Raw genomic sequence first — 25,610 nt, 5'->3', positions numbered from 1 at the left:
ACTTAAAGATAGCTGTGGGATGAAAGGCACTATGTAATTAAGGATGGATTCTGTTGTGCAAATTTTGACATAAGCAAATATAAAGTTTGTTCCCTTGCATATTTGAAAAATCCAGGTGGTAAAGTGGCTCCAGGCAGGGTTTGATCTGGGATACAAACACAGTTACCTGGTCCTGGCTTCTTGCACTTCATCTCTTGGCTCTGGTACCTGTAGGTTAACTCCATTGTCGGTTAGGTTCCCGTCTGATGGTAGCAATATAGCTACAGCAACTCTGGCCTCATATCCACATAACTTCAAAGAGTTGAGAGTGAGTCTTTTTCCCAAAAGTCCCAGCAAGTATCTTGATACTTGTGGCTTTGATTGGGTCACATGTCCATTCCTGAATCAGTCACTCTGATTGGATTAGCATGAATCACATGCCCACCCCAGGAGGTGGAGCTCCACCAGAAGTGCTTGGGTTGAGAGTGTAGGAGGGTTTGTCCTCCAGAGGCATGTAAGAGTAGTTTCACTTTTACGATAAGCAGAAAAAACAGATGTCCACCCAGTGCAGAGAAGAGACCTGCAAATGGTTACCTTCTGATTAGAATGTAAGATGCTTGAAGGGTAACTTAAAAAGACAGAGCTGGAAATATAACTTGGGGCTGGATTGTGAAGTATCTTGAATAAGAGACTAAGGTTTTTAGACTAAGGTGTGTTTAGACTTTAATTTGGTGGGGGAGTAGTAGATTACTGAAGATGATAACGCTGATCCAAACCATGTGTGGTGAGGTAACTCTGGAAGCATGTTATAGATGTATTGAGTAGAGAGAGGAAAAGCAAGAAGGAGGTACACACATTGATACAGAAGGAAGACCATAACTATCTAAACTGGAACAGGGGCAGTGGGCATGGAGGCAGGGAACTTAAGAGGGTTTAGAAAGGTACTGGAATCAGCAATGAAGGCTTATAGTTAGACAATGCATAAGATTTCTAACATGGTTGCTTTTGAGTGGGATTAAATAATATAATAAATCCCCAATTAAGTTACATTTGGCTTTTTGCAGAAAATTTGAATCTTTCAAACTTTGGTTTATTCAGGTTAATGTTAAAATGAGTTAGGATTTTCCAAGAGTAATTAGAAGGGGAAAAGAGGTCGGAGGGCCAAGATATAGGTTATATGATTAGTGTCAGGAAAGAGAGTCTTGTGATGGAAAGTGTGGGCAACACACATGAACACCAGAATCAGGGATTGTATGTCAGATGGCACTTGGGTAAGTTGAAAAAAATCAACATAATGCATTTTGTTTTCCCTTTATAGGACTGGTATAATTCAGGAAAACCTTGCGTGTTTTGGCTCTCAGGTTTCTTTTTCACCCAAGCCTTTTTAACTGGAGCTATGCAGAATTATGCCAGAAAGTATACCATCCCTATTGATTTACTAGGATATGAATTTGAGGTACAGTAACTCCTTAAACTCCACTGTATACCATTATATCAAAGTCATATATTTAAGCAAGAAGAATATGTAGAATTCATATTTTTATAGCCCACTATATACAATTTGACTTCTTTTCATTCTTTGATTTTCATGAAGAAAGTATATGTTTGTCTTGCTATCTCTATGATAGAACTTTTATGTATCTCAATATTCAATTCAAATTCTATTCTTCTGCTGCTCCTGTATTTTAGCAAAAAATTAATGTGAGGTACCGAAAAGCCTCACATTTTAAAAGATAAAATGCTTTTAAAAAACTGTATTATACATTTTTACATTTACATTTTACTGAAAAACTTATAGTTTAAGAAGCTATAATACAGTGGAGTTGCCATGAATGTGTTCTGAAGATTTAACTTAACTAATGTTTCCTTTATGAGACAAAAATTGTCTGACAGGAGACCATTACTAGTGTGTCGCTCTCCCTTCAGGTTATTCCTTCTGATACATGTGAGACAGAACCAGAAGATGGCGTTTATATCCATGGCTTGTATCTCGATGGAGCACGCTGGGACAGAACAAGGTCAGTAGTTTTAACTGCAAAGACCTCTTCAATTGCAGCTGAATCTTAGATAAGATAAGCTGTCTGCTGCCATTTCTTTTCTCCCAACCAGAACGTCTTTTCTAGGCAAGTAATAAATAATATCAGAATTTTTGCCATAAATCATTACTCAGGCTGGGGCAATTGATGAGGGAATATTTTTAGATCCTGAACAATTTTAGTTGATATTTCAGTGATCTTACTAGTAGAAAAGTGAATGGAGATTATTTTCCTGCTTCTTCTAACTGTTTTGTAACAGTTGCCTTCCATTTTGTAATGTGTAGGAGTATCTCACTTTTAAACAATTTACAGTTGTAATAAAGTTTCCATTTCTACTGATGAATGGAAATTTTTTTCTTGTATTTTGATGATATAATAAATAAATATTTAAAATAAATACTTAATTTCCAGATTAAGAAACTAAGCAGTGCTATTCCTATTTAAAATATGGGGGTAAGAGACAAAGGGAGAAACCAGCTCTTTAACAGTGTATTAATAAGCATAATCCTCTATTTCCAGAGTCACGTTTAGACTTTGCTCTCAAGGGAGGGTTAAAGGCCCGGCAGGGAAAATTGCTTAAGAAGAAGCACGAGTGGTTCTCCAGAGATAATTCTAGGATAGGGTTCTACAAAGACTTATGTGCACATAGTTTATTTGATCATTTCTCTTTTCTTTTTCATCACTCTATTGACATTTCGCTTAACTTACTTTTCCTTATGTATGTATTCATCTTTTTCTTCTTCCCTCCTTCTTTCAAACAAATATGCAAACCAACAAATAAATAATGTAACATATGGAAAAGAAACCACATTTTCTAGATAGGCAGATCTCTGTTTGAATCCTGACATTGGCACTTAAGAGCCATGGTATTGTGAGAAAAGTACCCCGCCTCTCTGAGCCTCCATTCTTCACCCGTGACATAGGAATAGAAATGGGGACAAGATCATTGTGAGGGTCAAATGTAATAGCATAGTGTCTGCCTTATGGACAGTATTTAAAAAATGGTGGAATTGATATTTGTCCACTGTTTGTACATAGCCTTTCCATAAATTGGTTTCTCTCGATTCTGCATTGCCTCTATCTTGGATTGTTTTTGTTGTTGTTCTCGTGGGTTTTTTTTTTTTTTACATTTTTTTCATGCATATCTCTGGTTCTCTCTTGTATGAAAAGCCAATATCTAAGTTGCAATTTCTAAATAGCAAATTTCATCTTATTTCTAATAAACATATGTCTATTTCTCTTCACAGTGGATTTCTTGCCGAACAATATCCCAAAGTTCTCTTTGACCTGATGCCCATCATATGGATAAAACCAAGTAAATATGCCTCTAACAAAATTTCTTGGAGTTTTAGGGAGGATAGATATTTTTAACTGCTCCCCAAATAAGTCTCTGCTCAAACTATTAGAATTTTGTTCAATTACAATAGTGACTTAATATTTACATTGTTTACATTGGAAATATATTGTTCCCATTTTTTGTGTTGCATTTATAGTATGTTAGGAATGTCATTTTGCCTCTTTTTGCTCTTATCCCATGAGATGTAACGTTTTCTTTGCCTGTGCCCCACACTTCTACTTTGCGAGTCTTACCATCAATATTTTGATTCTCAAGTGCCTTCGCACACCTCGCAGAGACACAAATAGGCTTGACATAGTCTCCAGCTAGCTATAAGTAACTCCTATGCCTAGGAGCCAATCAGGTGCCCCAAAGCATAGATGTTGCAAGCCACATGGGATGCAGGCCAATTTTGTCCTTTTGGGAAAGCTACTTACCCCTTCCTTCCGTCTACTATCATCATTTTCCCACAGAAATGAGGTTCATTGTTTTGTTTTTTCTTTCTTCTCTAGTTTTTTTTTTTCTCTCAAATAACTGTAAATGAAATTATTTACAAATCACCCATAATCACTACTCAATCCAGTAAATATTTTCATTGTTAATGCAGTTCAATTATAACTGAGAAATGTGGCCTTAGTTTAGAAAGACTACTGATAGTTCATATCTGGCTTTTCAAGGATTGTATATAGGTTCATTTTGTGAGTAGGTGAGACTTGATGTGTTTTTCTTAGTAATAACGTTCTGGAAACAAATAGCAATTTCAACTTCTAATGTGTGGGTTTCTTGTAATTAGAGCTCTAAGCGGCTGTGTATCTCTTGTTGCATCTCCCCTATTACCTATACTGTATTTTATTCCTTCTTCCTTACCTTCTCCTTTTTTATTCCTTCTCTCCCAAGCCCTCCTTACCTGCTATGTGATCAGAACTTTAAAATCAATTCCTGTCTTGTAGACCTAGAATCATGAACCATATGAAATCACTTCCTCATTTCACAACCATAATTACTATATACCAGCTGTAAAAAAACAACTTTAAAATGTTTAGATATCATAATCATGATCTTAGATTTAATACTTATCATTTTATTACAAGATAAATAATTGTTCTTTTAGTACCAGTGGCTGTTTTCCCTTATCAAATAAATTTCTTTTTTTTTCAAGCCAAAAAGTCTCAGGTTTTGAAGTTGAATGTCTATGTCTGTCCCCTCTACAAGACAAGTGAACGTAAAGGAACTCTTTCCACTACAGGACATTCTACTAACTTTGTCATTGCAATGTTGTTGAAAACAGACAAACCCATTCAGCACTGGATCAAGCGTGGGGTTGCTTTGCTTTGTCAGTTGGATGACTAAATTGGACAAATTTAAGAAAACATCTAAAAGAAGTAAAAAAAAATTGTCTTCACTTACTTCAAAATATATGTATTATAAAACTAAGTATCTTGGTGTTATTCTTTTAAATGATCTTTGTAAAAGGTCTTTGCATTGTTCTCCTCCCTGATATACCACTCTTGATTGTAATAGAACCTTCTAGATGGACTCTTGAGATCATAGTCAAACACTTATGGAAGAAAACATAAAAGAAATGTTTCTTTGAAGCATATAAAAGATCTTTTATTTAGTTCTTTTTTTTAGTTGGGTATTTATGTGAAAAACAGATTTGGGGAGACTAACTGGATAAAATTTAATATCAGAAAACCTCTCTTTTCAAAAGCGTTTAGTCATTTCTTCAGCTTCTGTAATAGTTTGCTTTCCATTCACCTGCCTGAAGTAATTATACACAAACATTTCAAATCCATACATAAATAAATTGTAAGCAAGGAAAATATTACAACAATTGTGGAACTAAACCCCGTATGTCAGACTTTTAAAACATTAGTTCCATTTCACACAGTACTCCTGTGACTGGGAAATGAAACTCAAAGCAGTGAAGTTTATGTACAAATGCGGTAAGATGGCTGGACAACAGTCCTACACACCTGAAGTGGTATTGTGCTTCTTGGCATTAGCTTCGTATTTAATTAGAAATGCCAAGTGGTCTCATTATTTTAAGTAGTTAATATTCTTCTTATTTGGTATGCATTCATAATATAAATGTACATTAACAGTTTTTAAACATTTCAAGAAAACAAAATTATGGTCAAAATTTTATTATCTTGTATGGACTTAATTCCTTCCTTAGAATTCCCAGGACACTTTAGACTGCAGCTCTGTAACCCAAGGAAAATGTATGTGCAGCTACCCAATGAATCTGGACCGTTGGAACAGTCACTTTTGTTAACTCAGTTTCTTAAGTTGAAGCTTGATTCTGTTTTGCAGTGGCTATGTGCATGACTCTTAAGAGAATGAATTCACTTCACATGGACAACCCCCTGCAAAAGCATTTTAGTCTAGGAATAAAATATTTAATCCTTAAATTTGATGAATATAGCAGTGAAGAAAAGAGATCATATTTCCAAACAGAGCTAAACCACATGTAAAAAACAAGGACAATGTGCCAGACTGTCTTATGATCAAGTATTTATAGTAAAGCTATTAATGGAATGGACTTTCAGGGGCGTGGAGATCCTAAATATAAATGAAAATTCTCATGTGCTAATATTTAACAGTGAAAACTTCAGTGCTGTCCTAAAGGTGATAACAAAAGGTAAGAAGTCTTTGGTATGTGATCAAACCTATTCTATGCAAAAACTGAAATGTTCTTTTAAAACCATTGAGATATTGCCTAATAAAATACATTGGTTTTTACTACCACCATTTCTATTATATATTGTATTACGAAAGTACATTTATTCCTTTAACATGTTTATTTTTAGTTATTTACTAACTAAACAAAATATGCTTTTGTTAGCATAACACTCACTGTGTGTAGGAAAGCTATTCTTTTGGGTGAGTTCTACAATCGGTGAGAAAAACTCATAAGCCAAGTCGGAAATAGATCAATGTGAGCATTTTCATATTTATAATGGCACTCACCTAAGTTTTATATGAAAGGTCATTTTTTCTAAATAAGTTTTAAGTAAACGGCTGCTTGTGGAAACTTCTAATTTATGTTGAACCTGTGGCAGTTCAGAAAATGGTTTTTAAATTTATGAAAAACAATTTTTAAATGAATATTTTGTTTTCTAAATTTTGCGTTTTCTTCATTTATCAACTCTATCAGTTTTGTGGTTTCTGGATTTTATTTATAATTTTAAGCAGTTGATAATCTGTTTTCACAACTGGAAAATATTTTTAATTCATTCTGACTTTAAAGTAAATCTGTGCACATTTCACATGGATAATTACACCAGTGATGAAGACATAGACTATGACTTTGATACCCAGCTCATCATTCAGCAGAGTTTGCAGGATATTCACAAGCCAGGAACTACACAGCAGGCACCTGAGGATGAGAGGTAACGGTTTCTCATTGGCAATGTATAAGTATTCAACAGTTGAGACTTGTCATTAGCCTGACTCTAACGTTGTGACAAAAACAGGAGACAAGGTCAGAATTTAGAATACCTATGAGACTTGATGCCTGACCAGACAGGAAAAAATTTGAAAATAATTACGAATTTAATTAGGCAGTAAAGAAAATAGTTGAAAGAGTTCAGCAGCAAATCTGGGTGGGGAGATTCAGACTGGAAATCAGGAAGAAGAAATACATGAGAATACGAAGGACTAGAGAACACTAATGCATCTTGTCTTTGGGGAGCTAAGGAAATGCATAAATCCAACCAAGACATATAGAAAGTGGGTGGTGGGGTAGGGTCCAGCCTTTAATCTATTCTAATCAAAGGGAAGAATTACATACACATAAACCTGGAAGAGACGAGATCCTTCTGAAGTGTATTCAGAGTTCTGTTATGACAACACTAGAAACGGATCCCATGGACTCCTCATTGTGTAAGAAAGTTGCCCTGGAAATGGGCTGTCCACAGCCAACCCACCTGGTCAAATGAGCTCTGGCTGATCAGCAACCACAGGCCCCTGAGTAGTTACTGTTGTGTTTCAGGGTGATAAGCCCTGTTTGCTTGAAACAGTGTCCTCTATTTGCCTGCTGGAAGTAAAACTGGATAAATGTGTTTTAATCCCAAGAGATTTCATAATTAAATATAGAGCTGTCGGAGTACATCAAACTATAAGAAACTATAGAATGATCACTATGTGCCGTACTTTTTTAAGCGTTTCCTAAATATTAACTCATTTAAATCCTAATTCTCATTACTTCTCTGTGTGGTAGGTGCGATTATCCCTATTTAGAGATGAGGAGACTGAGGCACAGAGAAGTGACTTACCCAACGTCACAGAGCTAGTAAGTAAAGAGCCAGGCATCCTGGCCTCAGAGTCTGTGCTCTTTACCACACTATTCCTACACTTCTGTATTAAATTTAGGAATAATCTATAAAATTACCTTTAACTAGTAAAAGTTTTATGAAGAAATTGGGTTCATTAAATTATCTGTTGTATTAACATTGTGATTAAAAAATTTAAAGTTCATAGGGTAATTGACTTGGACTTCATGATTTTAGTTTGAAAGGTATAGAGACTTCGATTCAGAGTAATAAAATGTTTCAGAGAAATTATAATTAGCTATAGTTATAAATTTCATTTATTAGACTTGCAAGAATTGTATGGTATTTAAGAAGGCTTGCTGATTTGCTCAGGCACGTGAAGGAATTAGGAAAGTAGAATATACTTGAGACAGGTGGAATAAAAGATGTCCCCATCCTAATCCCCAGAAGCGGTGAATATGTACCCTTCCATGGCAATCGAGAAGTAAGGCTGCAGATGGGGTTAAGGTTGCTCATCAGTTGACTTTAAAAAAAGGAAGATGATCCTGGATGATTCATGTGGGCTCAGTGTAATCACAGGGTCCTTCAAAGTGGAGGAGGAGGCAGAAGAGAGAGAACCTGAGAGATGGCAGGGTAGAAGGATGTGGCCCAACAATGCTGGCTTTGAAGACGGAGGAAGGTGTCCACGAGCCAAGAAATGGGGGAAGCTTCTAGAAACCGGAAAAGGCAAAGAAGCAGAGTCTCCCCTAGAGCCTCCAGAAGGAACCTAAACCTACTGACACCTTGATTTCATACTTCTGAACTGCAGAACTATAAAAATTTGTGTGATTATGAGTTACTAAATGTGTGGTCATTTCTTACAGCAGCCACAAAAAAATGAATACAATTCTAAATCTCTAAGCAAATTGTAAGTAGGACAGATTGTCTAAGGGAATGTATTCTCTTCAAGCTGGGTTCATTGAATAATCAAAGCAAATGGGAAGATGACAATCCTTATATTCTAGATTTAAAAATAATATGATATTCTTAAGTGAGCTTTAAAACTTTATTTTAAAATATGTTAATAAAAATATTACTTTAAAAACTGCTAATAGTGTTTTCTGAGCACAAATTCTGACAATGAATATTTTTTAAAACTCACACCATGATTATTTGTTATGTTTTTAAATAATAAGTTTGGCTAGAATCATTGAACTTATAGAGTGGCCATGTGCTGTGACATTTAAGACCCAGCAGGATTGATTCAGTTCAACAAACATTGAGCGCTGGCTGTGACCCAGGCTCTGACACAGCCCTTGCCCTCACAAGGGCAGACACACCTGGGAGAGGAGTTTCCCCAGAATGTGTTACGGGTCACACGACATTCTGAAAGTATTTCTGTGAAGCCTCAATCATTGCCTCATAGAAGAGTTCATTCCTGGTTAACTACTATTGCCTTTACCCTTTTCTTTTGTTTTACGTCCAATATCCTAGTCTTTTCCTAAGTTTTGGAATTACATATACGTTTTTTTTTTTCCTATGCAGCTTCCATTCCTTTTTGAGCACTGACTGTAAGAAGATAGTTGAAACAATAGAGACAGTTAAGTACTCTTCCTATTCTATCCACTCCAACTTGGGATAAGATGTAACGATGACAACTGGCAGCCTTTCCCTCTGAGTTCAGGAAGCCTAGAAGGTTTTCCTAAATACTCACCCTGGGAGGTCCACAGCTGATTGTCGAGAGTCTGATGTGGCCTTTCCTGGGAGAAAATACTTCAGCACAACTTGGCAAAGAGCTTCTGGGCTTTTTGGTGGACAGAGCTGTTTTCCTGTATGTGACAAGATGATGCGTATTCACAGGCCCTAGTGGTATGGAATGCTAGATGAAATGCCTTACTGCTTGTTTGTCCTGTGCCATTGAAATTTGTCTTTTATAAAAGGCGGTGCTAGAATTCTGTCGTCTCATGCACTAACTTGGACGGTAGAATTCAGAAGCAGCACAGCCGCCTTGTATGTGTGCCAAATGTGAATCTGTTCTCATTTGACTTGCTAATAGGTGAGGAAGATGCATTGTCACACTTGACAAAGTACCAATCTGCTTTTGAAGAAGCAGATGGGATAGGCTGGCTTCCTCTGCATAAGGCTGCAGTGCAATTAAATAAGAACATTTTGGAAATAACCCTGAAAGGTAAACTCCCTTTATAACTCTTCTTGATGCTTCTGAGAAATTTAAAATTTATTTCTATGTGTTAACCTGTGTGGTCTAATGGATTTATTTCAGCTTCAAAACCCAGTGTGTGGGAACAAACCACCCACAACGGTGAAACGCCACTTTTTTTGGCTGTCAGCAATTGCCTCTTAGAAAATGCCAGTTTTCTTCTTCTCAATGGCTGCAATCCAAATGCCAAGAATTTTGAAGGCAATTCTCCTCTTCTTACAGGTAAATTAACACCTTGTCTCTGGAGAAGAGTCTATGGCTCTGAGTCTCCTCCATGCACCCAGGTTTCAGAGGCAGCTTTTTGTGTACAGTTGCAGCACTGTCACATTATCCCAACTGACCAAACACAGGTACCGGACCCTCAAGAAACTTTGTGTAGGCTGGCCTGCGAAATGATCTGTTGCAACATCTCTGCCCACTTAGGAATTGATCATTTTTCATGGTGCTTTAATTGATCCAGTTAATTCTGGTGTAAGAACTATAAGAGGGAGCAGAGTAGGAAAACGCAGCCAGTGGTAGGGTAAAGATGGTAGACTGAACACAGATGACTAATTTGGCTCCCTCCTGAATCTTCACTAACATTATAGTTCATGATTATTTTAAGGAGGTAAGATACAAAAAATGGGAAGAACAGGAGAGGAGACAACAATGATATGATTTTTTAAAACCTGGAGAGCAGATGGATGAGTAGTGACAAAAAATCTTCAGTTGGTAGTGGAGAAAGCCAAAACCCAGCACAATGATATCAAAGGCCTGAAAATTATTGGCAGTGGTTACCTCATGGAGCACAGGAGAAGGACAGGCAGCTAAAATAGGAAGAGGATTGGTTGGAAATTATTAAGAAACAAGTAGTCTGGTCTCTAGATCACTTCTGCCAGTCCACCCTGCTGGGATAGACTCATCCTACACCCCAGCAAAATTCTCTAGGTTTATTCTCTGGATAGTTTAAACAGAGGGCTTCCCATTAGGGGAGAGCGGGAGTACTGATTGAAAACACTGAAGGAATTAAGCAAGCATAGGCTGAGACCTGGCCCTTCTCCTCCACCAGGATTCTAAAAGCTGACAGCCAGAACTTTACCCTCCAAGAGGAGGCTTCTCTGGAGAACTTGATCAGCCCCAAAAGAAAGAACGAAAGTGAAATTGAGGATTCCCCAACAAATGGCCCAGGCACACCAACCTAGTTAAGACCACAGCCCACAAGCCCCACCCAATGTTTAGAATTTCCAATCAACTTTTTTAGTCCCCAACTCTTAATCATAAGCAAATAGCCAAGGACTATCTGAGGAAAGTCTTCAACAAACAGATAATAAGCAACGTGGAAAAAACAGATTATTTAGGGAAAATAAAACATACGGGAAAATTATAACTAATTTCCTCAGAGAAATTAATGAAAATTAACGAAATAACAGACTACCAAAAAAAAAAAATCAAAGAACAAAACAAAAAATGCTCTTGAAAATTAACAATATGATAGCAGAAATATAAATCTCAAATCAAATGCTGGGAGATAGACTTTAGGAAAGCTTCCAGAAGAAATGGAAAATAGAAAAGAAAAAGAAATAAAACTAGGGGGACAATTGAAGAGGAATAACGTGAATAATAGAAATGCTAGAAAGAGAACACACAAGATGGAGGCAGTATATCATCATTGAAATAAGAAAATGATTTCCTAAAACAAAGGACATGTGTTTCCAGAATGAAAGGGCACACTAATTTCCAGCTCAATGAATTAATAAAGACCCACCACCCTTGGCACTCTGTATATCCAGTCTTAGAGCAATTGGAGCACTTTCTATGGCACTTTACAAATGATTACGAGCAGAATCCTACTAATTCAGCATCTGGCACCTAGCAAGAGTCCTCACACGCAGTCAGTTGCAGTCGATGCCATAATTAGCAAATGAATGGATAGGGAGATGAATAAATTCAGGTGTTTTAGAATCTCAAAGGGTTAAAGATTATCATCCCAAGGTGAATTAACAGCATACATGCAGAAAAAGCCAGTTAGAGAATTTTGATTAACAAAATGTGAGGTTAAAAATAATTTCCTAATTTTTGCTGTTTTTGTTTTTCTTCTTTTAAAGCAGCTATAAGTATTTCTTAAGTTCCAATTCTCTTGAGAACATACAGATGATAAATAAAAATTTTATGTTTCTGTTTTCAGCCACATAAGCTGCCAATAGACAATCAATAACTGGTCATAGCTTACAGAAAAACAAATAGCCTATTGATATAAAACACTAATATTATTCGATATGGGCCTTGCTTTATAACCTATTTCCAAACACAAAATGCTGTCCCATGGACTAGATGGAAAGAGCTCCTTAAGAAGCCTGAGGGATATTCTGGCCTGAATTTCCTGTTGAACATAATGCCCACCTCATTTCTAATTTCCCAGCTGTTCTGCAGGACTCCTACGACATGGCCGCCTTGCTCATCAGTCATGGGGCAGATGTCAACCTGCGGTGTGCCAACGAGAGGACAGCTCTCCATGAAGCAGCCAAACTGGGCAGACAGAACATGGTGAAGCTAATGCTGGCCTCTGGGGCTCACCCTGATCCACAGAGCTCCTACGGATTCACTCCTCTTGCTCTCGCTGCCCAAAGTGGGCACACTGAAATCATGAAAATACTACTACGGAAAGGCAAGGTTTTCTATACAGCCAACACACTACCAAGGGGGTCATGTGACCCAAGCGTTCTCCTCTTCAAGGAGAGCTTCAAAATAATAGAAGCTAACATTTTACTTATGCCTAGTATAAATATTTGAAAGACGTGTATGTTAAAATTGGCTAGTGAAAAGCCCAAAATAGTCAGCGGTTGAATATTTATTTGATGTGAAGTAATTTCCCTAAAATGAGTAGGATGCATGCAGGTTACCCTTACTTAATGTCCCTGACAATGCTGAGAGGATGGTTGTCTTATGTTTAACTTCATTCAGGTTGTTGTCCTTTTCTAGATTCATAGAATGAAAGACCCCACGACCTCCCCTACTTGTTGTTTCTGCTTAAGCTAAGTCATGAGGCAGTCCGATCTATTATCAGATGACTTCCATTGTTAGGAAATTCTTCCTGATTTCTTCTTTGGGTCACAGTTCTCCCCTCTAGTAACAACCAAAACTCTGAGAGAAGGGGAAGGCAACTTGTATTTATTGAGCACTTTCTAAGCACCAAGTTTTAAGCTACCTATGTTGCCACATGTAATCTTCTAAAAACCCTGAGAGGTAGGCACTATCCTTATTTTACACTGGAGGGAAGTGAGGGTCGGGAACGGAACCAGTTCTACAACTTCCCTTCAAACACGCCCTCCCCTGTCACCAATGCTACAGATGTGGCCATTTGAGATCCTGGCTTAACTGGCAGAGACCTTGGCTCAGAGAACTTTGGCATTTATTGTCTTTGAGGAGACCCCATTGACGACACTGTTAGATGAAGCAATTTAGTATCTAAAACTTTTTTTCAAAAAAGTAAATCTTTACCAAGGCTTAGTAAAGCCCCCGTATTAGAATTATCACCTTTTTTCTCCTCCCTGTTTGTGTCTGAAAGCCTTATTTCTTCCTTTAAAAATACATGGTCCTGGTCTCCAATATTCTAGACTACAGGAACTCCTATATTTAAGAACAATCTTCTGCTTTTTAGACTTACCTATTATATAGGGGAGGCTAGTTTCCAATCAGTGGCCATAAGACATTTTAAGATGTTTTAAATGAGCAGTAAATATCAGAGATGTCTAAAGTCATTGGCTGGAATAACAAAAGTAAACATTGGATCCTTCATCTACACAAAAAGAGTAACCTTTGATTAAAATATAGAGAAAGAGGAGAGTCAAAAGATTTAAAATTTTTAACCCTTCAAACCCTTAGGTCCAGCATCAGTGGACCTAAGTGAGGTGAGTGAGCGAGCATTTCCCGTAAGTGACTCCCTTACAAAGTAATGTGCACAAAGTGACATAGCTGATAAATGGCAGAACCAAGATGTGAACTCACATCTGTCTCATTCCAAATCATATGACTTTACCGCCTGCACTGCTCGGGTGGCAACACGGCATCAGAGCAGTAGGCCTGGGTCTGGCCCACCTGCACGAGTCCTGACTGCCTTGCTTACGAGCTCTTCATCTCTGAGGCAGTCACTTAACCTCGAAGAGCCTCAGTTTATCTATCTTTAAAATTAAGATATTAGCATCTACTTCTTAGGGTTCGGTGAAGTTTGGAAATTATTATGCACATAAAGGAAGCAGTACATAGTGAGCACTCATTACATGGAGGCTTATTAGACATTTCTTAATGCAGTCTAGCAATGGGGTCCTTGGGCAGCCACTATATGCTGATGACTCTGGGGTCTGTGCTAAATGGAAGTCACTACATCTTTTTTATATGATATGAACCGCGAATGTACCCAGAATGCTCTCCTTTCCTTTTATCCATTCCAATGCTACTCTGTTTTCAAAGCCCATTCTACTGAGAGGTCTTCCACAACTGACCCCAAACTCTTTTTCTCCTTCTTTCAACCCCCAGCTCCCCTCACAACCCCAGCCCTGAAATCTAGAGGACATGTTGCCTGTACCTATACAGGTATACCTCATTTTATTGTGCTTCACTGTATTGTGTTTCACATATGTGTTTTTTACAAATTGAAGGGAAGACCTCCACCAGCAAAAAGATAATGACTCGCTTTATTTCAATACTCGCTTTATTGTGGTACTCTGGAACCAAACCCGCAATATCTCTGAGATACGCCTGCGCTCTTATTCCACACACCACTCACATGACACTTTGCATGCGGGGCGCTTCAATTTATCCTTTTAACTATCAGCAGTCCCCACCGTCAACTAAACAACAATTGCATCGTCTCTTACTATGAGCAGCCCTCTAAGATCAAGTTAAAACAAAAAAACAATACCCTTTTCCATAGATGGTGAGTGATACAGTTCAACAAGATGTTAGTGCCATTCTGTGTACAAGCGTGTTATGGATTAAGTGAGCTTTTGTAAACTGGTCTGGAAATAAAACAACCTTTTATAAAATTATTTCTCCTGGAATTTTCAAGTTCCAACCAAGTAACTTCTAAAATTACTCTGAAAGCCATCCTACTTGTAACTTAGAGATTGCACTATTCTTTCCCTCCCCAATTAGATTATAAACTGCTTGAGCAGAAGGTACATATTTTATTTCTGTGATTCGTAGTACTTTGCTGAAACAGCTGCTGAATAATTGCTTTTTTGTGGTGGTGGTGGTGATATATTTTTAAGAATGCTTACACAATACAGTGGAAAACATAACAAGTCTCTTTCTCCTCTTAGGAGCTAATGCTCTTGGTCAGGCCTCTGATTCTTCTTCCATCTTACTTGAAGCCGCTAGTGGAGGAAATCCGGACTCCATTGCTCTCCTGCTAGAGTATGGAGCTGATGCCAACATTCCTAAGAATTCAGGCCACCTGCCCATTCATGTGGCAGCTGACAGAGGCCACTTGCTGTAAGTCCAGTTACATTATTGCAAATAATAGCTTTTTTTTTTTTTTTGGAGCAGCTTCTGGGAACTTTATATTCTTCATCTCTGATCCTACAACTCCAATACCCCTTTTAAAGAAAAACTCTTGACCAGCTAGAAAGTGGTAAAGGCAGGCATATTCTTTAGCCACTGAAGAGACATAAACCTATTATCAGGTCCTCAGGTAATACAAGGAGCCTCTAGTCTCACTGACTAGACTAATTCTGAGTTTATAATCTGGACAGTAGTTTCATTTAGTTTTATTTGCTTTCTGAGCTTTTGGATTCAGGAATTAGGCTTTGTTTGGTTGTGGGGTCTAAATACTACCTAATAGTAATACCATCCAGTGCTAGTAAAAGACAGTCATAAACATGTTAATGCAGCATCTTCACAAAAACTATTTTAAAATGCACTTTGAAATTCTTCCTCAGAGCTCTAAAGATTTTGGTTCCAGTTACGGATTTTGTGGCCATTAAGCAGAGTGGCATTAGTCCAGTTCACTGTGCAGCAGCAGGAGCACACCCTGAATGCCTGGAACTGCTCATCCAGGCTGGATTTGATGTCAATTTCATGCTAGATCAGAGAGTTCGCAAACACTATGATGACCAGAGGAAGTCAGCTTTGTATTTTGCTGTATCAAATGGTGACCTCCCTTCAGTTAAGCTGCTTCTGAGTGCTGGAGCTCTGCCTAATCAAGACCCAGTTAACTGCCTCCAGATAGCCCTAAGGATGGGCAATTATGAGCTGATCAGTCTGTTGCTACGGCACGGGGCCAACGTAAATTACTTCTGCAGAGTCAACCCTTTACACTTCCCATCAGCACTGCAATACACACTGAAAGATGAAGTCATGCTCAGGATGCTATTGAATTATGGATATGACACAGAGCGATGCTTTGATTGTCCTCATGGAGACAAAGTTCATCTTTTCTATACTTTTGAAGGCTGGACATCTACAGTTATCAAAGATACTATGGTAAGTCCACAGTATCGGCTGTACCACCTTCTACAGTCATTCTTGGTGGCCCTGAACTACTTTAATAGATAACTCCATCCATTCTCTCCAGCTCATTGTTGGGTTTTAATATATGGGTAAAATAAACACAATAAAAGATGTAAAACGGACAGAAACAGTTCAGAGAGAAACAGTAATTTAACTCAACCTAGGGAGTTTCACAAATGAAGCAACATCTGAGCAATGTTTTGAAGAATGAATGCAGTCATGTGTACCAGTTATGCTTTTTATTTGATTGTTACCTAGCTAAAATTCTTCTGGGGTCCTGATACCTGTACTCCTAGGTTTTTAGCTCTAACATTTGACTAAGTAGTTTCTTTAGTCACCTTTTTAATGAAAAAAAAATTACAATAGTTGAGCACTCCCTCGAGACATTTTTCTCTTGGCTTTCATCACACCTATTTCCTATTTCCACACCAGTCTCCTATTTCCCCTTACATTATTTCCTGCTTTTCCTTTCCCCGACTTGAGCTCTACTCCTTGCCCCCCACCCCTTTTCATATAGCTGCCACCCTTCAGGTCTCATTTCAAGTGTTAATTCTTCAGTTGTCCTTACATAAGGTAGTTCCCTTCCCTAATCACTCTCTTGTAATATTGTCCATTTCTTCTATAGAAATTAAGCGTTTCTGAAATTATCTTTTTAAAATGTTACTGATTATGTGCCTCCCCCCCTCCAAATACATAAATGTAAGCTCTTGTTCATCACTTTCCTCAACTTACAGATCTGTGCTTAGCAGAGTAGATGCACTCTACCGTTTCCCCGAAAATAAGACCTCGCTGGACAATCAGCTCTAATGCGTCTTTTGGAGCAAAAATTAATATAAGACCTGGTCTTATATTATACTACATTATAAGGTCTTATTTTCAGGGAAACACGGTAGAATTAATGTTAACAACTGGAAATAGAAATGAAATGGAGAAAGTACTTTGAATCACTCCTGAAAAGTGAAAGGCAAAATATTTTAATATTGTATGATTATTTTAAGGTTATGATTAATGTAGGATATGATACTTAGGCATATATCTTGTATTATTTCCGAACTTTTCATCTAGTATTACTTGACTTCTTACATGGACATCTTATCTAAGAGCACGTAAATTTCTTAAAGACAGAAACTGTCATATCCCTCAAGTATCAGGGTGGGAGTAAGTTACGAATGACAGAAAACCCTGAGAGTGGCTTTAATAAGATGTCTCCTTCCTCTCTCTTATAAAGGCCAGAAGTAAATTAGCAAACCGTCGCTTCCTCCTAACTAGACAGCCCCATGATTGCACCCCCATTCCAGCCAGCAGCACACATCTTGATCTTTTTAAAGGTCATTCTGGGAGTTGCTCACACTTCCATCGCATTGGTTAGAACTCAGGTGGCCATCTAGGTGAGGTAATCTTTATTCCAGACAGCCATGTGGCCAACCAAAGAGGATAATAGATAATTGTGTAAAACTCTGTTATACCTTCATTACATCTTACATTGTTCTGAAGACACAGTAGTAAATATTTTTCCCAATGTCAGAGCTAAGAAATAAGATTTTCTTGCTCCCTACCTTAGTTTATAAGTGAGAAACTTGAGAACTAGGATTCTGACTATGAGTTTAGTGCTCTTTTGATTACTATGCTAAATCAGTTTTTCATTTGCTTTCCTATTCTGATTTTCTTCCTCAGTTCTGTGAAGTAATAACTTTGTCGTGGCTGCAACATCTCTCTGGAAAGGTTGTTCGAGTAATGCTTGATTATGTTGATCAAGTTCAAATCTGTTCCAAGTTGAAAGCTGTGCTCCAAAAACAGGCACTGTGGTCAGAAATCCATAATATCTTAAGTGAGTACCTTTCTTGTAGAAGATTCTTACCAAAAATACTAATTATTTGTAGAACACTCCTCTCTGACCTAAAGAAACCAAGAAAATACTATTCCTATCTAAAAAATGTTAGTTTGTAACTACACTTAATTTGTAACTACACTTAAAATACAAATGGTTAATTTGTATTTATTAACCATTTTCCAGTAAATAAAATCTGCTAGTTAACTTCTTATATAGGTAGGTAATACTTTTCTCCTAATGCTGTGGAATACTGTAGACACAGGAATTAAAAGCTATAAAATGGCAATAAAAAGAGATGAGAAAAAGCTAAGATCTAAGAGATAACAAATGAGCCTTCAAACTAAAATCTTTCACAGTAGCATGAGTCAAATTAAAAATAATTTCTTTCATTTAATTTCCTCCTAGGTAGTGATCTTTAGTTTTCAGCCTGACCCGGAGGGGCAGGACAGGCTGGGGTTCGGGGTGGGGGATTAATCTATGCAGATTTAAGAACTTCAGGTCTCACAGGCCAGACCCACAAATTTTGCCAGTCTTTGGACTCTAACTCGACATGGCTCTGAAACCATATCTACAAGAAGGGTTGCAATGTGAAGTAAAAGGCTGTTACCCGATTAACTTTTTCCATTTAGTAACAGCAAATGAAAATCTTAGTGGCTTAAGTATAAAATATATTTGCTAACTAAACCCTAAAATCACTAAAAAAAAATCAATTATTTTTCTTTTTGGATAATGTACCCATCTTTCATTTCAGCAAACCCTCGCTCCCTAAAACATTTGTGCCGTCTAAAGATCCGGAAGTGTATGGGACGTCTTCATTTGCGATGCCCCGTCTTTATGTCATTTCTTCCATTACCCAATCGTCTAAAAGCCTATATCCTTTACAAAGAATATGACCTTTATGGACAAGGAACTTTTACAGGAACTTGGTAATCAAATAGATGAAGAGGTACAGTTCTGTAGCTGTATTTCTAAAAATTTGACTTGTTATATATATATGATTCATGTTTCTCACTTTACCTAGCAACCACAAAAACAAACAACAAAACAAAAAACCTCAATGCAGTCTACATTCTTTAAAAAATTGTTTTTTTTTTTAATTAAAACTTATTGGAGTGAACATACATAGCCTTTCAATAGATGGCTAGTATTCTTAAAGGCAGTTTAAAAAGACCAAGCAGTAAAAAATTCAATTAACTGAAATGTATTAGTTCTAACTGTATACTGATCTTACAGTAAGTGTATGAATATACATTTCTACATTGTCAAAATAATAGATGCCTCCTCTGATAATTCTTAACAGTAATCCTTTTTATAGAGAAGTACATATAGAAAATCTTAGTGAGTGATTGTATTGAAAAATACTGACTCCAGTACATGGCCTGGAAGTTAGCTGTTCTTGTGCAGAGTCCCAAGGCCTGCTAGTGTCTGTTTACTTGCAGAGTCCAATATTGAAATGAGGTAATTAAGTTAATTGAAATAGAACTTTCAATTGCAATTTCATTAATGGGAAACATGCATCCCTTTTTTCCGTAAAACCCTGGTTAAGGGTTACAATTTATTGGTTAATGTGATCACTGGAATAGAAATTGTGTTTTCAAAAGAGTGATGGCTTATAATTTCAATATGGGCTCACTAACAGAAGCAGTTATAGGATCGTAGTTTAAATTTTTATTTCTATATATTCTATGCTGCACATAAGTACAGGTTTCTACGTGTGGAAAGTGAGGAAAGACATTGAGAAGACATTCACTCAGCCACGTGTGTGTAGTATTTAGATGGCACAACAGGGAGGACAGGGGGGTTGGATGATGTAATCTAGTCCATTTTCACCACAGACCCAGTCAGCTGCAGCCCGATGGTTACATGATTAGTCTCAGTGTACTTTTTTAAGCATAATATAGTCAGTCCATCTTAGGTAAACTGACGTCATATGATTTCTTTCTGATATAGGGATTCGTAGCTTCATAGACGATTTCAGTAAGCACCACCTTAAAATTATTTTTAATAATACCGTTTTCACATAAAATATTGCAAAACTAGCTGGCATGAAAGTTTTTATTTTTTTAAAATCAAATTGTACTGTCTGTTTATAAATGACTGGTGAATTATATATATGTCAATATACAAATATATTTAGGAGATACATGCACTTATATCATAAATTACATAATTCTAAAGTTAATTTCATCCACTCCCTGGACCTTCTAAAAGTGTATATACATTTTATAAAATTCGAAAGAAGTTAGAACAGAAACTCCCAGTAGAAGAAAAGAATTAGTAAGTGCTAGAGGAAACTGTAAAGAGCAGATGGGATGAATATGCATTAGAATTAAAACTACAGGACCAAGACACGTAAGCTGTTGTGCACAATAACCTGTCTCTTTAAACTCTAAGAATTTCTTTGAATAAAACCAAACATAGCAAGTATACATTGTCACATTGTCTGTAACATGTCTAGGGTAATTGCTGAGAAGTCTATTTTTCTAAAAGAGTCACCAGTAATGAATTGGTATTACTTTTCAGTAAGTGACAATGTTTTTTCATTTCAGCTGTTATGGAATTGCAGTGGGGCTAGATGTGTAATTATAATGTCATAACCAGTTAAGAAAAAGTCCAACTGTTTATAAGCATCATTTGAAATTACTTGGAGAAATAAAATTCAGAATATATGTCAAATATTTCATACAAAAATGACTGTACAAAAATCATGGATTTTATTATACATTAAAAATCTCCTAACAGCATATTTCCTGAAGCCGTCAGGGAATATCTATTTTGACAAAATGAAAAAATAAGTTCTCCATCCCACATGTATACCACCATTACATAAAGCTGAGTTCTTTGAATCCAATTCTAAAGGTAAATGTAGCATAATTTTTAACTGAATACTGCATGATTAATAGTATGAGTGAAATAAGAATTTCCCAATTCACTTACATCACAAAATCACCAAATATACAAAGCAGTTTTGCACGTTAGTTATAACTTAATCCCAAGTTCTCATATTAACTGAAGTAAATTACATGGTATAGCCTAAAGAGATTGGTTAAAAAGTATAATATAGTTCCAGTTTCAAATTTTTATGTATTATTTATTAAAGTAGAACAAAATAATCTCGTGGAAGAGTAAGTGAAACTTGCCAAAAATAAAACGAAAAGCTTGCTTGCTACAGTGTGTTTGAGCATTTAAAGTACAGTTTGAATGCTAAGAGGTTGTTAAAACCAATGTTAATATTTTCATTTTATTCAGATAGAAGGTTTTTTAATACATGGGCTCACAGGGTCTGTCAGCATTTATAATAGGATTTAAATCTTAAATACTTTGAGTTCCTATATATAAGTCAAAATTAATTCCAATGCCTTTATCACACAAGATTATGTTACATAGGATGTTATGCACACCTTACTATCCTTTTCTGAAGCATAAAAGTAAAATAAATCTATCACCCCATAGATTGTAGAGCCTGAGACGTCTTTTGAAATTACAAAGTTATCATTGTAGACATGGCAAAAACTAGACTGGCTTTGAGGATTCTATACAAGGTAAGTTTTAGTACATTAGCAAGTTTTCAAAATTTTAAAAGGGAGAAGAAATAACTTGTTTCCTATCTATTGACTTCATGACTATAGTTACAAACGTACTGTTCATATAGGTAGCAGAGTGCATATCAGAATTAGACTTAATTTCTTTCCTTTTAAAGAAATCGGTTCTGTTAATTTATAAAAACCATTCAGCGTAACTTTGAATCTGAGATAGATCTCAAAATCTAATTCAATTAACACCAAAGCATCCCAGAACTAGAGGGGATTTCAAAGGTTAACAAAGATCAGCTTTAACACTGTGCAGAAACCCATGAGCAGCCTTCTTTAAACAAAAAGGAGTCTATTAAAGTTAATGTTTAAATATCTGCAGTAATGGAATAGTTCGTATAGTACTATAGTAATGGAAGAGAAGGTGAATCATCTAAGATTGTTAAACCCACACATGACTTCTATTTGGTGTTGGAATGTGCTTTGGTCTGACCTATGAACATGGGTGTGTTATTGTGGAAATTCCTATCAAAACATGACTTAAAAGGAACTGTAAGTCTGTCCAGCATCCCTATGTCTACCACTACCCTTAACTCTACCTACACTTTGACCCAGAGCGCTAACAAACAGGAGCACTTCGCCACCATGTAAAGCACTAGCCTAGTAAAACTGCGTCCTAATGCTGACCACCTCCCTTGTAGGGTGACAAGTTTCATCTGAGCTAAGTGATGTAACAACTTAATACATAGTATAAACAAAAGACTTACTAATTCTCAAAACGGTCTCAAAAGTATGACTTGCCATGACTAATCAAATGCTGACCAAAGAAGAAATTTCAATTTCTATAAAAGGAATAATACACAAACTATTGTGAAAGTATTCCCTTTCGTAAGCACAAAATAAACTTTTTTCAAAAAGTATTCTGTAAATATCTACTTTTTAACTAAATGTTTCAGTAACATAAGGCTTCAAAATAATGATGATCAAGTAATCATTATTCCCATTTGGCACATGGATAAAAAGAACACCAACCCATTCCTACAGAAAACAGTGTGAAAAGGCCACACTATATTGTGAGAACTAAAACAGATGCTATTTCTAATTCAGAACTAAGAAGAGAAACTGTATATTAAAAAAAGAACAAAAGGATTTTCCCTTGTAAAATTAGTCTTAGTGGCAAATCTCTTGAAAATTTTAAATGTATAACTATGTAAAATAGTTTATTCAATATATTTAACTTGTCTATATATACTTTTACATGTGAAATACAGGAACATAATTTCTATCAGCAATGTTAAAATCTGAGTAAAGAAAAATAATCAAATTTTGACATAGAAGTAGGCATTAGAGAAATGTTATTTTAACCTTGACGCCAGGCTAAAATCCTTCCTTGGTCAACTCTCCTATACCAAGCATTCAATTTCTTTTCAATCTTTCATGGAATTAGGCCTATCACTCATTTCAAGAGTACAAGTATTTACAATAATTAGTGCAAATTATTCTATTGTCATATATTAGTTAGTTGCCTTTGTGGATATAAAGTGGTGATTAGTATTTTATCAAAACATGGGATTATGAAAATACTGTGGTATCAGTCTGAAATTTAAAAGATTACATTTTCTAAACTAATCTCTTGGAATTTTTACTTTAAGCAGAAAACATAATTGTTACAGAAGTTCTTTTGAAATGTCACTTGATTTTCAATAAAAATTATTTCACTCAATGCACAAAATACAATGTATTATCCTGTAACAATATCTTTACATGTTAAGTCCTAATCTAAAATGTGCTTAAACAAACAAAAATCCCTTTTAATAAATTCCAAAATCTTATTTTAACCACTACTGCTCTGCAGCAATAATTGAAGTCCCAACCTGAGAAATAAGAATGTGATAATAAAATGCCAATGTCTGTATCAATATAGAATTGTCGACACTTAAGCTTCTTTCCCATTGGCATTAGGTGGAAGTACATCAGAGAAATGGGAGCAATCCAAGAAAGTGCCCTGAAATCAACAGTACCACTTGCCCCAATTTAAAACCTTAAGTCTAAAATCTCTGTTCTAATTATTTTATAAAAGTTCTATTGCACATTTAATATTGTTCAAATATTTGCAAACTGGTAGAATTCTCTATATAAAGGGTTTTGAACCTATTTAGTCAAAAGCTTCCTCACTGCCAACAAAATGTTCCTAATGAAAGAGGGAGCATAAGCATGAATATCTGAAGCTGAAGAATAAATGATTACTTACACTCATAGCCAATTACAATGTAAGATAATAAATTCACAATTTGAAGGAAAAAAGTTTTGAGTAAGTGTAATTCCCCAGCAATCTACTTCAGGGCGATGAAGAGGTTTCTTGTAGACATGTAGAATTTGATGTTACTGCGTTGTATATTATTTTTAAGTAAAAAAGTCAATGCAAACCTAAGTCATCAAGGTCAATCTTATTTTTTAAAATGAAGTTAAACAAGCAAATATAAACTTTAGTCTCCTCCTTGATATTTCAACATAGTTTTTACTTTGTGCCATTTCACCATGGAAATTGTCAATAAATTCCAAGGGGGGAATTATCAACCAAAAGCAAGGATAAGTTTATGCTTCTGACTCTCTCTTCTTTCCTTCTTCTCCCAAATCACTCTCTTCTGACTGGCTACTGCTAAGGACAACAAACTGCCCCTCACTACTGGCTTGGGTTGGTCTACTGGAGGCAGCTATCAACCGACTTTGTTCTTCTAAGTCCTAGTGGAAAAGATAGAAAAGAAACTAAGTCAATTGTTTGCAATCAAATAAATGGAAAACTATGCAGTTAAAATATATACTTGAGAATCACTTCAATCCTCCTGTCGTAAATATATATGGATAATTCTGACAACTTCCTGAAAAGAAAGCCTACACACAACCACTGCAACACCAAAATCAACTCTGGGACCATTCTAGAAATCCTATAAAAGCCAGTATTTCCCTCTTCTCCATTTTTATGGTCAATAACCAAATTCAGGCCACAATTCTCTCACTATAGAGTAAAAGGCTCATAATGGATCACTATACATCCTCTCCCTTCTCACTCTGCAGCCCTCTTCTCCATCTTTGTCCAATTTATCTTGCTAAATCAGTTGTCATCTTCCTTCAGCTTAACCTATAAAGGTAGCCTTGACTCCAGTGTCATCTTTGTCACTTCCCTCTCTTTTGTCCATATATTCACTACATTGCCAATTCTTGCTGATCTGATTAAGTATCCCATGGTTATCTCCTCTTTTCCACTGTTACTGCCAATGACACAACCCTTAACTGGCTCTTACAATCTCATGTATCACCTATGTAATGCATTCACTAGATTTTGTTCCGAAATTTGTCAAGCTTAAAATTATCATGTTGGATGGACAATGATCTGACACTCCTGGTAACATTATGTGTGTGTGTGTGTGTGGTGGGGGGTATTTCTAGAGGCCAACATGGCTTTCAGAAATGACAGTTAAATCTATCTATCTATCTATCTATCTATCTATCTATCTATCTATCTATCTAATCTAACCCAATCTATCTAATCTATCTAGATAATCTATCTAATCTATCTATCTCTATCATCTATCTATCTATCTATCTATCTATCTATCTATCTACAGATATATGTGAGAGCCTCTCAAAAGACCTGCTTTGACAGAGACAACCTTCACTGGAATATGGAAACATGAAAGTTCTGGTGTGTTTGCTAAACGGCAAGTTACTCTACATGTCAGTAAAACTATAATGTGAACATCCTATCAGAAGACAGATGCCATCCTTTTCTGCTAGGCTATGAATCATGTGGCTATGATACAGCTGAGCAAGTTGAAACAGACTTCACTTGGAAATTCACATCTGAAAATCACAGTGCTGAATTAAGGAAACTCTTCACAAAGATCACATCTGAGAAGATCCAGCCATTAGGACTGCAT

The 25,610-nt window shown here is 36.3% G+C and overlaps 3 protein-coding genes across 6 annotated transcripts in view; 2 read left to right on the top strand and 1 right to left on the bottom strand.

The window, feature by feature from the left end:
* The window catches only part of DNAH12 (dynein axonemal heavy chain 12), a 190,131-nt gene extending 185,268 nt beyond the window's left edge, over positions 1–4,863 (top strand). The window contains exons 71-74 of the mRNA XM_033131749.1: positions 1,298–1,435; positions 1,906–1,997; positions 3,263–3,330; positions 4,511–4,863. Coding sequence (XP_032987640.1) covers positions 1,298–1,435; positions 1,906–1,997; positions 3,263–3,330; positions 4,511–4,701 — 489 coding nt within the window. The 3' untranslated portion in view covers positions 4,702–4,863. The remainder of the gene's footprint in view (positions 1–1,297; positions 1,436–1,905; positions 1,998–3,262; positions 3,331–4,510) is intronic.
* Positions 4,864–4,998: 135 nt separating this feature from the next.
* Positions 4,999–25,605, top strand: ASB14 (ankyrin repeat and SOCS box containing 14). Of its 3 annotated transcripts, none has more exons than XM_033131754.1 (11): positions 4,999–5,995; positions 6,605–6,746; positions 7,577–7,648; positions 9,153–9,208; positions 9,664–9,795; positions 9,889–10,047; positions 12,224–12,469; positions 15,123–15,294; positions 15,741–16,284; positions 17,986–18,139; positions 25,299–25,605. In XM_033131754.1, the coding sequence occupies exons 1-11, from the start codon at positions 5,887–5,889 to the stop codon at positions 25,331–25,333; spliced, it is 1,821 nt and encodes a 606-aa protein (XP_032987645.1). In that variant the 5' UTR covers positions 4,999–5,886; the 3' UTR covers positions 25,334–25,605. The 3 variants fall into 3 exon arrangements, with proteins under 3 accessions (XP_032987645.1, XP_032987643.1, XP_032987644.1); XM_033131752.1 differs by lacking the exon at positions 25,299–25,605 and adding an exon at positions 18,894–19,197 and having other exon boundaries at positions 5,039–5,995; XM_033131753.1 differs by lacking the exons at positions 7,577–7,648; positions 25,299–25,605 and adding an exon at positions 18,894–19,197 and having other exon boundaries at positions 5,040–5,995.
* APPL1 (adaptor protein, phosphotyrosine interacting with PH domain and leucine zipper 1) overlaps positions 20,222–25,610 on the bottom strand; it is a 32,746-nt gene continuing 27,357 nt past the window's right edge. The window contains exon 21 of one of the 2 annotated variants that reach the window (XM_033131751.1): positions 20,222–24,414. In XM_033131751.1, coding sequence (XP_032987642.1) covers positions 24,268–24,414 — 147 coding nt within the window. In that variant the 3' untranslated portion in view covers positions 20,222–24,267. The remainder of the gene's footprint in view (positions 24,415–25,610) is intronic. The other variant, XM_033131750.1, reaches the window with a different exon arrangement.

The sequence above is a fragment of the Rhinolophus ferrumequinum genome, chromosome 17 (assembly GCF_004115265.2).
Source record: "Rhinolophus ferrumequinum isolate MPI-CBG mRhiFer1 chromosome 17, mRhiFer1_v1.p, whole genome shotgun sequence".
Classification (NCBI taxonomy): domain Eukaryota; kingdom Metazoa; phylum Chordata; class Mammalia; order Chiroptera; family Rhinolophidae; genus Rhinolophus; species Rhinolophus ferrumequinum.
This window is presented reverse-complemented; position numbering and strand designations above follow the sequence as displayed.